Below are 16938 nucleotides of genomic sequence, written 5' to 3'. Positions count from 1 at the left end.
AATTGTTACTATTGTGAAAATGGATGTAAAGTAAATGTGTATGCTCTATTTTTAACATCAAGGTTTTCAGAAATGGTGTATTAGGACCGTGACCTGGGAAAGCCGATGAGATTGCAAGAAATTTCCAACATCAGAATAGTGAATTTATGGCGAAAATACTTGGATATTCTCTGAGATTATAAAGTCACAAATTTGCTAGAAAAAACATACAACTCACCGAACCACCTGCAGTGGTTAACCTAATCAAATTAGTATACTTTGCAAATAGATTCAACAAAGAGGAAATACTTGTGATGTAAGCCCAGAATCTGTCATATTTTGATGTGTGAACCTAAATGCAGAACGCAGTGATAAAGTGAAGATTTATTGGGGAGATGAGGGTTCTGGCAGGCGAATGCTGGGGGCAAAGAAGGAATGGCAGTTTGCAGGATGGAGCCAAAGAAAACTTAGCCGTGAGTGGAGCTGGATGACCGCCAGCAGTCAGAGCAGTGAGCTGGGGACAGACTAAAGAGGCAGGGGCATCCAGTGGAGATGAGGTGGTTATTGACTTGTATGGCGAGCTTGGCAAATCCAGTTTAAATTACATGTAGATAACCAGTGATATTGTTGCATCTGTCTATTGCATTGTAGTTCCTAAAGCAAAAAATCTCACAAAATTCCTCTGCAAACATATGACTCTCCACCTTGACATTTGACTGGACTGTAAGCGCAACACAGAGGCGGTCTACAGGAAGGGACAGAGCAGACTTTTCTTCTTTGGAAACATTTAGCCCTTTGTGACCAGTGCAATACTGCTTTTGTTTTTTGCTCTACTGAACTCTCAAATATGTGTTTATCTTTGTAGTAATACTACTACTACTAATAATAATTATAACATAGAGTACATAGCACAGATCCTTTCAAAACTGTGTCATGGTTTCGATGAGAGCCGTGTTTCTCTGATCCCTTTCTTTAAAGCAGTCAGACAGCCAGTTACCGGGAACAGAGCTTTGACATAAAGTGTCTTCCTTTCCCTTCATAAAGTCTGTCTGCCCTCAGTTGCAATGTTGCTAATACGTGAGAGTGCTCTGGTGAGGTTCAGTGGGTTCGGTAGACCAGAGTATGTCAGCTCTCGTGGGGAAGAAGACTTGGACGACTAGAACGTAGAGGTCGGTTGTGGATTGTGATTGCGGCCAGAGCAGTTAAGACAGAGACTGAACAGATTCAACCGCCCTCACACACACATATATACACCTCTCCCTCCCTCAACCCTAACTGACCAATGTGTTTATGTAGAAATGAGTAAAATCTCTTTTCTGATATTTAAGACTAGCAGGCTCTTGTAACCATCCTTGGACACTCTCCAAACCCATCTGACTTGTTTCATTTAAAGGTGCAGTCACTGCCAGCACACACAGTCATGCCAGATATTTTGTTGAGACTGGAGTGAGATCTTATGTTTATACCTTCTCTCTTGCCGTCACTCTCTGTCTCACAGCTCTCGTTCAAGCTTGAGTCTCTTTGCCAGATTTAGGATCCAGCCGCTGTAGATCTAGATGTTAATCTAATGCCATAATATTTTGTGTGCATACATAAAAAATGATACTATAATCCCTGACTACTTTGGCTTTTTGCTAAAAATCTAAAATATCAAGATACCACAGACTTGCACACAATTCTGCATCTCTGACTAAAACAGCCTCACAGTATCTACAGGTTTTTTCCCCCTACACTTACACTTAAATAAAACAAGGTGAAGTCAAATACAAGATGTATAATTAGTGTAGGTTGGCCTGTTGCAGATGTGGGCAGACATTAAATGTTAAGGTAAAAAAAAACAAGTGAGGTAAGCCAGACAGAGGCATCATTCGCACTAAGTTGAAGTTTTAAGCCAGCATTTTAAAAACGAAACAATCTCTGTCCAGACAAGTGTTTAGGAGCCATAACAGAAGTAGCCTCCATCCTACTAACACACGTGAAACCGTACACTGGACGTGTGTGTGTTAGTGTAAACAGGAGGGAGATTGTCTGTTTGCAGTTGGTTGCTTAGTTGCAGAAAAAGCTGAGTAAAATGCAATGGCAAAAAGTATAAGCAGTGATTCCTTTTCTTGGAGCAACAACAAGGCGGAACTCTTTGTTAAAAATGCTTTGCATTCAATGCTAGCAGATACAGAAGTCACGTGTGACTGATAAGAACCAATCAGGAAGTGAATGTGGATGACTGCATCATCTATTTCCAAAGTCTCAGTTTCTGCCTTTCCAGACTAAAACACCAGCCTGGAGCTTTCAAGCTAAAATGTGACCATCGGTTTTTGCAAAGTTCAAAATTTTAGATGGTTGAAAATACCAAAGTAATGTGGACGTCTAGAGTAAACGTAGCAGAAGTGATGTGTTTTTAAACTAAAACCAGAGGCTGAGAAAGGTGACAGCTTGACATATTTGGGATGTAAGTGGTCTCTATTCTAATTCACAACACTCTCTTGTCTAAATATATAGCACAAGTTAAAATTAAACCTCATTGATTCGTATTGGGAAATTGTGTCACTGCAGCAAATTTGGTAAGAACCATCAATATAGAGTTTCAGAAGTGGGCCAGCTGCTACCTGTATATCATTGGCTGCATACTGGGGCTTTCAGATGTGCAGCTGCGTTCAAAGAGGAACACCAGAGGTGTGTCCCAACTCTTGGCAGGTTCTAAAATATGAAGTACTTTCCTACTGGAAGTTAACAATGCTCTAAGCTGTCAGTATGAATACCAAACCCTTTTAAAGAAAGAGTTAAAATTGCTCAAACGTGTATTAGCTCTATTTGGCGCGTTACAAAGATCAGTATCAATCCTGAGTTACAGAGATATGCCTCCGTTTTATTCATCACCAGTCATCAGTCTGTTTACAGGTGCTGGAGAGTACGACTGCATATTAAAAAATGTTGTATGAAACCTTTTGTGTCTCCAGAGGGAGCTTTGTGAAGTGTGATCTGATCCTAATGACAGAGGTCTCGTCAAAGCCTATTCAAGACTACACCTGAATATCCAACCAAACTCTCAGTAGTTGAGTTGCATTGTGGATAATTTATGTCTTGACAATTAAAAGGATGGATGGAAGAGAAAAGACGATATCTCTGTTGCATCAATATACAGTCTATTATTTTAAACTGTCCATAGTGGGTCTAAAAATGTAATCTGAGTGAAAAGCTATTGGCTAAGCTAAGTGTGTGGTCTACCATGATTTATATGGGGGAAATGGCTAGTCATAAACAGAAATGTAAAAAAGACTATTCTTTTCTTTTAGAGTTGAAGAGTTATGTACTACTAATATTTTTGGTGTGGGAAGTTCGGTAGAGCAGGAAAAAGATTTCAGTGCAGCAAGTAGGGTTGGGAACCGAAACTCGGTTCCAAATTAGAACCGAATCCGAGTACCGGGTACCCGTAAAAAAATAGAATTTTGGCTCTGCTTATTCGGTAAACTGCAAGGACGACGTATGTATCTGCCAGGACCTGCCTATGTGACTATGTCATGCACTACGCAACAGCCTGTCCATTTCTTTAGATGCGACCTAGCATGCATAGCTAACTTGGCTAAGATGAGCCGCGATAAACGGTCAGAAGTGTGGCTTCACTTTAAAAAAGACAACGACGACAAGGCAAAGTGCAATGCATGTGGGAAGCTCACCAAACATTTAAGGCAGCATGGCGTCGATCTGAAAGACTGTACAGTGTTTAATGTCCTGTGGTTTCCGAGCCCGAGTGTGTCGTCTTCAGCTAGCGCTAGGAGCACCTCGCTAGCACCTCCAGTAGAGCTGCGATGGCAGCGACACACCGTTCTCGCTGGCATTTAAGGGAAAGCTGACTAAGATGACTTGTATGAATTATGTCAGTAGGTTTCCTATAAATAAGACCAACAACAAGGAGCTCTAAACGTTATTATCCACAAATGGTTCAACTGCTACTGATTTCCACTGTGTTGTTATGGAATATATGAGAGATTAATATTCATCACAGATCTTAAAGTTGACAATTATTGATGTGACATTAGTTTACAGGGACAATTACAACATTTTCTTCTACTAATTATCCACAAATACGACTGTGTTGTTTGGTAATTTAAGAACCAGTATTTTTAAGACAAAATGTTTCAACATGGCCTCTATCTCAGTTACTACTCATGTACACAGTTGGGTTAAACACATTGAGCATGTCTGATGAGGCCCTGAAATTAGTTGTTTGGGTTTTCTTTTGTGATGTTGCCTGTCTACCACAAGGTGTAACATGAAGCACAGCTACTGTGCATCGGTCCAGTCCAATAAAGATATTTTTGTTATCTAAACATTTGACCTCTTTTTTTTTTTTTACCATTTTGGAATCAAAATGGAGGATCGATAAGAACCAGAATCGATAAGCGGAATTGGAATCGGAATTGGAATCGATAAAATTTAAACGATACCCAACATGGCGGTTTTCTCGGAAGACACACTGTTTAAAACAAAGCAGGGAGCCATTCATGAAAACATTTCCCCACACTGCAACTTGTGGTATAAAAAATGTGACAAAGTCTGGAACAAATATGCTCTAGTCCTATGAGATGAAAAGCTGAAATATTTTTTGTTGTCACCATATAGCAAAAACACATTAAAATGAATGACTTCTTACATGGTTAACTGAAGCTTACTTTTGGGTGGATTGTTTGGATAAGTGAGCAGTCAGCTGTGACCTCAATGACAATGCTAATTAAAAACACACAATCTATAAGTCTGTCTGAATATAGATACTGCCACCTCTCACATCCACATAACCTCAGACGCCAGTGTGTACATACTGTACTTGCACATGCACAAGCATGTTAACACATACAATTACCCACATATTGAACACATGAGCACACATTCATTAATAATTCTCATGAGACTGTCCAGATGGTTTTACCCAAGAACATTTTTACGACTATAGAGTAAAAGTGAACATTTCATACACGCCGTAACACCTGTCAACACATAACTGGATCTAATGAAGGAGATTCATATATCCTATACATGGCTACATAACCCAAACAGAAGAGCCGTTTAAGAGAGAACAGGGTCATAGCAGAGCTATTAACAAGGGTATCACTTTGTGTCTATTTATAGTGTAGCAGGGGAGCTGTCATATGAATAGGATGAAAATATGTCCATTTGACAAATGGCTCTTCCTCTGGGTTTATTATCACCTCTCTGTGGCCCTGCACTCTCCTTGTATCCTCCATGGCAACCTGGGGAAGGCCATGTCATTTTACAATCAGTGTTTAATCTTCAATATGAATATGTTTTGTTCAATGTATTCTACTTTTTTTAAGGAACCTCAATCAACACAATTGACAAATTGTTGTGAAATTTTGAAATAAACGGGTAATTATTCCGTTCACTTGACTTAATTGAGAAGATAAAGGATGTGAAACAGTATATTTCCAAGCAGTATATAGGGATCCACACCATTACTTTTAATTTGAGGATATAGAGGATGCTTGGAGGTTCCGATCACTAACAGCTGAACAAACAGGGATGAGCACACATAGTATTCAACATAATCATGCTGACCTTTATTTTTACCACAAGCCCATGCCAGGATCTGGGGGCTCAAATAGACTTACTATTTTTGCTATGCTAAAGTAGTACACAAGCAGTCCCATCTGGCTTCATGTCAAAACAAAGTCTCAAAGTTTAACTGTTGGTGGTCATTGTGTTGATGACCTAAGCTTCTTTTTCATGTTATAAGATTTTAACTTTATATGTTTGGTGCTACTAAGTCTGCATTATGATTAAGAAGATCATGACTCAATCTAGTTGTGTTTTTAAAACAAAACAGCGTGCATGAAGTGTTGTCCGAATATGTCAGACAGCAATATGTGTGTTTTTGCCTGTGTGAGCTCTGTTGCATATTATTTTGAATTACCCTGTTTCAGGTTAATAAAGTTGAATAGAATTGAACAAACTCAGTTAGCTATGGTAATTTTAGCCTAGGGATCTGTAGCATTAGCAGAGAAAACAGAGAGAGTGAAGCTCTATCTGAACAGTTAGGAAATGACATCTAGATTTGTTATTTGTGTGTTAACGAAACGAAAATCAAACATGAAACCAAAGTTTCACTTTATTATTTGGTGAAAAAAGTGTCAAAGTTAACACTATATTATTGAAATAGCCCATGTTCAAAAATCACAAGTTTTCTCATAGGACCAAGTGGAACTAGAGGGTCAATGTTTAGCTGTCCATAATACCATATTTTTACTTTGCTTTGTAGCATGTCAGGATCCGCTCAGGCCACATTTGGTGCTTAAGTTTAGAATCAACATGACTCATTGCCTGCTGACCAGGAGTAATAGCAGAGATTTTGCATCTGCAAAGATAGAATAACCTTTGCTTACTGATATCCTTAAAATGAGCAGCACCAGGGCAGCATGCTGGCTTGTCTCACAAAGGGTCAACACAAACCCTCATCCCACTAAATCCTGGGTTTAAAAGCAGCCAAGGCACCTGAATGGTATGCAACGGCTTCAGTCTCTGTTCCATGCCATCTGTCTAATGGAGCAGAGAAAGAAAGATTTATCATACACTTTCTGGAAAGTAAAGAAGTCCACATTTCATAGGATTCAAATTCAGTGTATCACTGTTTTGTATAGGGTCTAGTAATTGAATGACTCAAACCACTGGTTTCTTTGTCTTTGTTTGACTTTTTGTCAATGAAACACCACTCAACCTTTGGGGTTGAGTTGACCTGTCTGAATTTGTTTCTTCAGAAATTGTCCATTACAATTTTGAATAATACTGGATAGGGCTGTAATGATTCTCGAACCAAAACCAAAATCGCAGTCCAGACATCCACGGTTTCGGTTCAAGATACGCGAAGACAGAACCACGACAGGTCTCCCTGCCCAACCTCACATGCTGCCACAGCAGCAGGTGCAACCGGGACCACAACCTTTGGACCACAGCCCCGCGTATCTGAATCAACACAGAAGTGTACTAATAGCTTTTATTTGTTATTTTTTTTATATATATACTGTATATATACTATATATAGAGTTTTCCTAGATTTTATTCTCATAGTCTTTATTCACTCAAAGCGCTTTACAGTACAGTTTTTTGCCATTCACCCACATACAGTACAGTGCATCTATGGGCAGCACTTATTCTATGAGGGGCAATTCGTTCATTGCATCTGGATTTTGCTTTAGTCCTCTATTGCAGCACCTGATTTTAAAGTGGAACCGTGGAATATCCTGAAAATCCCTTTCCCATCTTTTCCATCGGGCTTTCCATCGCTGCCACCTTGGTTTTTATAGCAGCTTTAAAGTTAGTGTTCTCTTTTGGCAGTTTCTATCACTAATTTAACAGCAGACTTTTAAATTTCCAGCTCAGCCCAAATTTCATTCAATTCCAAATCTGCTTGCAGTTATGATAAGCCCATATCACGTTTTTAGGTCACCTACATTACCTATTTGACCACTTGCTCAATAATGCCCCTTGAGTAACATTAGTGTCTCTAAAATAGTATTGTCTGATGTACCCTTCTGATTTTTGTGGTAGCTCAGCAATCCACTGAATTGTGCTTCATGATTCAGTCACATCATGTTCACTACGCAACCCTCAGTATAAAAGTCAAAATGTTATTGATTTACTTGCTGACATAAAAATGTCTGCTTAGTTTGGTTTATACATTTAGCAGTTACATCTTGAAAGGAATTTTCATGAACTAACAAATGATAACAAGTTGACTTCAGCATTTAAATCCAACATGTCCACAGACTTTGTGCTACACTTTGTGGTATTTCACTTGGGCAAACATTTATCCTTGCAGACAGACAGCAAACATATGTGAGATCAAGAAAATACCTTTGAAAATGTTACTGCTAAATGTATAAACCAGGCTAAGGCTATGTCTGAAATCAGTCCCTTGTTCTCTCATTTACCACTCGATAGTGGAGGCTAGCCTAAAACATAAATCACACGTGGACAAGGGTTACTACTGCCTCTGGTTTTCTGTTTGTTTTTGCCATAATACTACATTTGTTAGTGCTGTCAAGGTGATAAATGTCTGTCCTCTACTTTCTCTTTACTTAGAGGACACATTCTCTGGAATGACTATGTAACAGACCTTACATCGTTGGGGAGGTTTTAAGCCCAGTAGTCTGGTCGAGGGCCCAGTCTGATAAGAGGGGAAAGGAGTGGTGAGAGGAAGTGGAGGATAATGACGCTGGTCTTGAAGAACTTGAAGAATTTGGGAACACTTGAGGAAGTGATGTTATTTCCAGGAATCATTGTGTGGAAAGTGGGGGTTTCGACACTAATCACTAACTGTCTTTTTCTAAAGTCTAAAGCATATTTAGTATTATCAGAAAGGTTCTGGCTAAAGATCACATACTTCAACAAAATTCAGCAAAGGCAGAAGATGCTGCTTCACTGCTTTCTGTGTGTTGAAAGTCTTAATAACTTCTGGCTGTACCCAGTCACTCATCACTACTCAGGGTAAAAACAACTGCTCTGACGTTTAAACTACAGATTGATAGAATATGTAACGTCTTTGGCAGATTGTCCTATTGGTCTTCCTAAAAATGAAGTGCTGAGAGCAGAGGTATTAAAAAATACTAAAAACTTACATATCCCCAAGTTTGGTGTTTAACAGGAAAACATGAAATATTTAAATATCTTTACAGTCCAGACCATGAGTATTTGGACAATTTCACTTGTTTATTCTTCATGCTCTGTGCTTCAAGAATTGATACCATGTTATAGAGCTAAGTTTCAGGCTTATTTTAACTAAGTTTACATTCATATGAACCGGTGGCAACAGGCTGCCCAAAACTGTGGGAGGTACAGCCCTTCTATCACATGATGCCCACATGTTAAGTGTTTAAAAGAATACAAAACCAAAGATATACATGTAGTAAAAAAACAAAACAATAAATTTAATATTACCTGGAAACTCTGTTATCGTGACTGTGAAGACTTTGACCAACCGACCTCAGCAGACTCTTTGTATATTCCTGGGTGATTCCCTCCCACAGCTTCACTGCAGCCTCCTTTAGCTCTTGTTAGTTGTGCGGTCTGTGCCTTTAGTATGCTCTTCGCCAAATGGAACATTGTTCAACTGGACATAGATCAAGTGACTGACTCGGCCAGTCGATGATGTTCCACCTCTTCACCCTAAAAAAAAACTAAAAAGCTTGCTGCTTTGACTATATATATATAGAAAGCTCCTGCATATCCATCCTGTTGTTTCAGTCAGTATTGGAATCATCAATAAATGCTGGTGCGTCAGTTAGTAGCCATACATGTCCAAACCTAACCTAATAGCACCATATTTGATAGATGAGGTGGTTGCTTTGGGTCACACGCTCTTACTCTTTTCTCCATACCTTTTTCCTTTACATTCTTTTAACAGAGGTTGATTTATTTTGTATCAGTCCACAGACAGAGCTTTGTTCTACAACTCCATTTTCTAGTTTACTAGGCTCACTTGATTTTTTTAGGAAGCGCCCAAGTGATGTTTTGGCAAACCAGCTTCCTTTGATAGCTCTAATGGAGCTTTGCTTTTTTTAGCCTCATTATCGTCTTCACTCCCATATCTCCTCTTCAGTCCTCATACTAACAGAGAACTCTACCTTAAATGACAGCTCTTAACTCTTAGTCAACCCTGAGCCACATGTGAGTTTTGTGAATGAATTAACATAGAAAAAACACACTGCTGCCCAAGAGACTGTTGGACTGTTAAACCCCTGCAGTTTGACACTGTGCACTAAAAGGGACATGTTTCTCATACTCGTCCTTTCTATATTGATATTAACCTACTCAAATAAAAGCCAAGAGTCGATTGTATTGTCCATTATTGTTTTGTTAAAGTAACTGTGCTGTCTATGTATACATGCATTGTTTGCCATTTCTTTTTCAGAACTCTGTATTTATTTTAATTGTTTCCACTCTTTCCCTACAGCATCCGGTCCATGCCCATGCACCCAGTTCAGAGCCAGCAGTATGTTATAAAGCCCAAATACTACCACACACGCACTACACACACACAGACACATGTTCAGTCCCAACCAGAGAGACCAATCCCCCTAAGAGTCGGACACAACCCCTACCACGGTGAGTAACAATTGGAAAATTCTACATAATGGGTTTGGAAAGTTATTTTCAAATGTGTTTTCTCCCATTAGTCTGCAATTTCCTGTGGTTCTCTCAAACTATTTTTCAAGTTTGAGATACATAATGCATGATAGCCACAAATGCTTGTGTCATTGTCAAATATTACTTTTCTTACTTTTGCTTGAGTTGACTTACTGTAGAACATAAACAATACTAAAGGAGACATGTTTTGAATTCCTGTCTCATTAATTGTGTACAGCAGAGTCCAAAATGTTGTGGTCGCTGACACCCTTTTGTGTGAATATGATCTTGGTGTCCACTGAGTTAATGTGTTCTGCATAGACTTGCACTTGCTGGGTTTCAATTTTAACTAATGTGTCCACATATTTAAACCAGTGGCTCAGTTCTGTTCCTCTGAAGGAGTTCAGGGCTCTGCTTTCTACTCCTTCCTTCTAGTAGTTGGCCACAGTCAGGGGTACTGATGAGCCTGTTTGCATGTCTGGCCTTAATAATGTTGAATACCCAGGTCCAGCAGTCAGTCAGAACTGAAGAAGACTCATGGATGAGAGAGGAAAAATCTTTTACTATCAAGTCCAGTTGTGCTTGTTTGATTTTAACCTTAATGTTTTATCTTATTAATTTTCATGACAAAACATCAGTTTACATTTGTAGTTCATATCAAGAAAGTTTTTAGAAAAGCAACATCTGCAAATATACTTTGAAATAGTTCAGTAAGTGGCTCAATCAGATATGCACTTCTCCATCTAGAGTCAGAGCAGTAGCGCAGAGTGCTGTTCAGCAGGGCAAGCATCAAGCTCAGAGAACTGGCCAAGTGAGGAATCTTGGGAATCCCTGGTAAACAGTTGTATATTCTTGGGAAGCAATCATTGAAATTGCAGGAAAACCTTCAACTTGAGTTTGTCCACAAATGCTCACACCACACACACGTACACACAACTCATCACATCTGCTCTGACACTGACAAAATGGGAAGACTATGGAGCTTGCAGTTGGGTAATAACAGGATTTGTTCAAATTGCAGCTCAAGCAGTAATGGCATAAAGACTTAAGCATTGCCTGCTGTTTGAAAACAATGCAGACTCTAGCTCCACCAAGTAGTGATTTTCCCTTCTAAACTCCTCACATGGTTTCATTTCAATAAATGTTCAAATGACCTAATATCTCACCAACAACAATAGATTAGAGGAATTGTCTGAAAACTGAAACAGATTTGTATCAGAACTGGTGTTTTTTTTTCTTTCCTCTGGCATTATAGAATACTATATCAGTCACAGGAACTAAACCTGGACTTTTACTTTACATTTTGCTGCTGAAACTTAAAGGTTCAGTCTGTAAGATTTAGGTGAAAGGGATCTATTGACAGAAATTTAATATAAAATCATCCTAGTGATGTTTTCACGAGTGTGTTTCATCTAAATTATACAAATTGTTGTTTTATTTACCCTAGACTGGGCCCTTTATATTGAAATACTTTATATTTACATCAGGGGGGGGTCCTCTCTATGGAGGCCGCCATGTTTCTTGTTGTAGCCCAGACTGGTCAAACTAAACACCTTTTGAGTATTCATGAAAACTGTAGGCTACCACAGGTTCTATTTCATGTTCGGAAGGGGAGGATGACGTGAGGGGTATTCAGCTGCAACATGCAACTTCACCACTAGATGTCACTAAATTCTACACACTGAAACTTTAAGGTGGAGTATATTTATTAACATACATTCTCCAAAGATGAACTGAAGCCGACACAAAAAATATTTTTATAGGTTCTGCTGTGGGAGTGAGATTGGTTGTTGGTCCAGGTAGCCTGAGTATTGGGTGTCAAAATGGAGGAAAGTGCAAAGAGACACAGAACCATCATGTTGGACTCCAAGTAAGCTTCTGCTGAGAAATCATAAGCAATGAGTGCGTCTGTCAGCATGAACAGAACCATAGGTTCTTAAGGCAGATCCCATTGTTTTCATGCACTCACATTTTTATGAGACACTTTTCATATGTGAGCTGCACAAACCATTTAAAGAGAAAAGTAAAAAAAATTGGACCAACTTTGGCAACTGTTACAGATCAACAACGGTCATATTTCACAAGCTTGTGGTTTGTTATTTTGCGGCTTGTCATAAATTCAAGGCCAAAATCGAGCGTCAGACTCCTGTATGCATCTATGAATAAGTCAATATTTTTCAAAGAATCTGTAGACTGTAGTTTGAGTGGTTATGCCTCTGGCCACAGCCAGACAGACCAACTGAGGGTTATTAATGGGGAGGTCAGCAGACAGAACCGTGTTAGTGCTTGGCTTTGCAGTGCTCGAGAAGACCCAGACCTGGCCACACGTCAAAATAACCTCTTTGGCTCAGTTTAATTTCAGCTAACAGTATGTAAATGCCAATGAAATGGTGAGACATCAAAGTTAGAGAGGGAAATGGGACACAGATGCATACACAGCGGGGAGAGGGCAGCCACCAAAATTTCCAAATCATTCACATTCAGTACATTTGTAGGGAAACCAGAGAGAAATTACTGGTTTTATATATGGCTTCCAAATAAATATATAGCAACGCTTGTCTTATTTCAAGACTTGCCTTATTTGAAGCACTTTACATGGTCAAAGTGTACAGTGCCATCTCACCAGAGTGTGGCCTTAGATACTCCATGGGTGTTTATACTGAAGCAGTACTCCATTCCAAATGAGAGACCACAGAATTCACCATAGTGTGACAAAAATATCTAATTACAATTTGTCTGACCAACATTTTTGATTTGAATCGCAAGTGTTTTCTATAAATTACTGTCCAGGCCTGTACTGGTTGTCCACATTGTATCAAATATCTACCAAGTGTAACTACAAATTTATAGTTTCCACATGAACAGGATCTGGTCAAATGATACAGTTGCTTGCCTTGAAAGGTTGACAGTGGTTTTTCCAGGTTCAATTTTTTCAGTCAGTGAAAGAAAAGTCAACATCAAAGTAAACATATGCGTATCCATCAAATCAAAAAACATCTGAATTATGTATCAGATTCATTCACATTTACATATCTGATGTCCAGTGTCTCGTGTCCAGATGAGATTTACACCACATATCTTTATTTTTTTGGGCTTCATGCTAAGTAAGACTCGCTTTAAATACATTAACAGTTTAGCGTGCATTAACGAACTGTACATATCTAGCACAAATACTTAAATGCATCATGTTAAAGAACAATAAGAGAGAAGAATTTGTAATAGTCTCCATTGCCCCTCCTTCTCTCACACAGATTATTCAGTGGTTGATCAGGGACCATACAAACACTCCAGCAGCTCAGTGTGTCTTGTATTTGATAGAGACCGTGTTGCTTAAATGAGACAGAGAACAGCAGCTAATTTCAGTGTCATTTTAGTGTAACTTTAGCTGCCATAGAACTCTGACAATGGATGTAGTAAGAAAATCTGACAATGAGTATATATTTCCACACACAGACATAGTTACACTATTGCGGAATAAAGATTGTATCTGTATCCCAGAGAGACAGCTGCATTTACACCTTTTGAACATCTGGCTAGAATGGATCTCAAATTGCAGAGGTGGTTCAGACAATCCCTCTTGAAAACTTCTTGGATGCATGCACACTTTGCTTTAATGAGATCAGATAGCTGTCTGACCCGCCTGTGTAAATGGGGTCTTAAGTTCAGCTTCAACATGAATATGTAACTTAAGTCTAGCCCACAATATTCTTTGAATGTTTAACTCTGACATACTAACTGCTGAAGTGACATAGATCCTTTCACTCAAAAACAACCATTAAAAGACGCAGGCTTATACTTGTTTGACTGGTGCAAATACTAAAACTTTGAAAATATGACAGTGACACCTTCTGAATACTTAGCATTTTGTCAAAAGTTTAAATATTTGTTTGGGTGTTGATCTGGATCCAAATTGGAAACAGCATTTGGAAACCCTAAATACCATTTTTAAACACTTAATCAGTAACACACAAATAACACTAGGTAGTTCCTCCCTTTATTATCAAACAATCTCAGTTCTAGGTGTCATACATTCAACAAGATGTTGGAAACTTTCCTCTGATATCCTGCTCTGATATCCTGCACAGAAAGGAGAAATGCTGGACCCAAACCAAAGAACATTAATTCATAATGTGTCAAAGTAAAACTTTGTGTCTTACCTAAAACATGACACCATTTCCCCCTGTGCCTGCCTGTGATGCATATCGTCCATCCCCCAAGAAAGTTCAAATAATACAGCTAGTTTTTCTGTTATTCCTGTCTTGCAGTTTTGTTGCAGTATTATAAAGATAGCTAGGACTGTAGACCCTTTTACAATTAGTCTGTCTACACACACGCTAATTAAACATGACCCGACCCAGGCACGACTAATTGTATAATGTTGATCCAAACCCGCACAGGTGTATCCGTGAAGACCTCTAGTTTGGCTGATATACTAAACTCTGATCTTACCCTCATTCCTGTTCTTGGCAGTAGTGGAACCTGATGTGGTCTCTGCTGTGGTAGATGATAAAAGGTATTATTCATTCTGATGCTTCTCTGTTCACAACAGTTGTAAAGAGTGGCTATCTGAGTTACTGTAGTCTGACCATTCCCCTTTTACCTCTCTCATCATCAAGTTGTTTCCATCTATAGAACTGCTGCTCATTGGATGTTATTTGTTTCTCTCTCTGTTGTTCATTGAGACTGTTCTGAAAATCTCAGAAGCTCAGGGGTTTCTCATACCAATAATCATGTCATGGTCAAAGTGATTAAGATCACGTTTCTTTCTCTGTTCTGAGGGTTGAAGCAGCCTGAAATGTATCTGCAGGATTTTACACTTTGCACTGCAGCCACATGGTTGATTGACTGGCTGGAATTTAAGTAATAGATAGGTGTGAAGGTTTTTCCTAATAAAGTGGCTGTATGATCTCCCTTTCCCTATACGTGATAAAGACAGCAGAACATAGTGATATCACATCAAATATTAGAAGACACATAAGGCATTGACTTCATTAATAAAAGCCGAATTGTTTGAATAATAATGATGATCTCCTTGTTGAAACAGATTACAATATAGATTTGTGCTACATGTTATTTGACTGATAAGTCCTGAATGGAAACTGTTGGTGCACCAACTTTCCTCATACCCCTCAAATACATCCATTCTGTAAACCTCATCATTAACACTTTTATTAACACACATTCCCATTGCCAAACTGGAGATCTGCGTTTACTGGTTTCAATGTTAAAGCAGAACAATATGACCTGTGATTTCAATCTTAAAACAGTATTATAGGGCAGTGGTTTAATTTTTGCCTTTCCACTCTTTGATCCTATGGATACTGCAGTAACTTTTTCAATCTAAGTGTGTCATGTCAAAGCAATTCAGACATTGTTCCTTCATTGTAAAACAGCCAAACACTATCAGCAAGTTGTGTAAATAGAATTAGCACTTAAAGCGTATGAGGCTACATTAACAGAAATACCATGGATGATTTTTGCCCATCGGGCATTCAGTGCTACACTTTGTGAAAGTACTGAAACAAGAAGCCAAGAGCCTTTTTGTCAGCCCTGTCCCATGTGACAAACAACCTGTCTGCAACTTGCTTTGGCGCCACATCTGGGAAAGTTATTCCCCGTGTCCCCCAGCTATCCCTCGGGCTCTCCCACATTACCAAAACCCCCGCCGACAAATGTTTCTAGTGTAAGCCCTGACTGAAGGTTTCGGCAGAAAGGATCGTCACCTTATCGCCACTTCAATCAGGAGAGACTTTGATTCAATGTTTTAGCTACATTTATTGACATGCGCACAGGCAGTGATGTGAATGTTATAGTCTTTGGCGTATTAGACCCCTATGTGATGTCATCGGGGTTAAGAGGGGGTGAAGCAGAACATAGTACAGGAATTCCCCTAGTCTAGACACTGGTGGTGGTTCAATCAGTCAATCAAATTTGTTTGTATGGCCGATATTCAATATATTTTTTCTGTTGTTTTATTACGTCTGAAGAATAGCTCACCATTGACTTCAATTTTATTGGATTTGGCTGCAACGCTGTTTACCCCTGATACTCCTAAAGTGTTTTGTGGACTCAAACACTTCATCCACCCCGCCATCGGCATAGTGCTGAGTAGATAATGAGTGATTTTTCATTTCTGGGTGAACTATTCCTTTAACCCTCAACAAAAGTAAGGAAAAACTATCAAAAAACCCTATTAAAAGTGAAAATCAAACCATAGAAACCTCAGAGAGAACCACATGTGAGGGATCCCTCTCCCAGGATGGACAGAAGTGCAATAGATGCCACGTGTAACTGAGAACATCAGCAAAATAAGAGTTTACAACATTGATTAGAATAAACAGTTTGTAACATAATGGAAAGTTAATGAATTGAGGAGTTATTGTCAGTAGAGTATCTGGCTAGGCATATTGTATATCAGGCAGTCTTGTTGGATCAGCTGCCACCACGATCAGATGCCACCATAATCCACAATCCATCGTAATGATCCACTGACAATATCGGGATCCATCGTCGTGATCCACAATCAGCTGTCAACACGATACAGGATCACCAATTCGATCACTATCAGTTGAGGTTGAGGATCCAGATGAGGTGATGATGATTCTGCTGAAGAATGGAGGAGATTTCGGTGGAGGTGGGTTCTGCAAGTCGCTGAATGTCGGCTGACTGCGGAAGAGAGGAGAAGGGATTAAAAGTTTGACAGCAGCCGCATGATTGGCTTGAAAAGACTCTGGCAGAATCTGATTGGTCATTTAGAAAAGCCCACAATCAGCTGATCAATGAGCAGGTAAAGTCTTCCTGACTGAATTTACGCTGAGCTTCATAATA

The 16938-nt window shown here is 39.2% G+C and overlaps 1 protein-coding gene across 5 annotated transcripts in view; it reads left to right on the top strand.

Moving 5' to 3' along the window:
• Window positions 1–16938, top strand: part of ltbp1 (latent transforming growth factor beta binding protein 1) — a 121682-nt gene that overhangs the window by 26498 nt on the left and 78246 nt on the right. For all 5 annotated transcript variants that reach the window (XM_035171962.2, XM_035171958.2, XM_035171957.2 and 2 more), the window contains exon 4: window positions 9938–10089. In XM_035171962.2, the coding sequence (XP_035027853.1) occupies window positions 9938–10089 (152 nt within the window). The remainder of the gene's footprint in view (window positions 1–9937; window positions 10090–16938) is intronic.

This window comes from Hippoglossus stenolepis, chromosome 12 (assembly GCF_022539355.2).
Source record: "Hippoglossus stenolepis isolate QCI-W04-F060 chromosome 12, HSTE1.2, whole genome shotgun sequence".
NCBI lineage: Eukaryota > Metazoa > Chordata > Actinopteri > Pleuronectiformes > Pleuronectidae > Hippoglossus > Hippoglossus stenolepis.
Note: the sequence above shows the minus strand (reverse complement) of the source record. Positions and strands in the feature narration are given on the sequence as shown.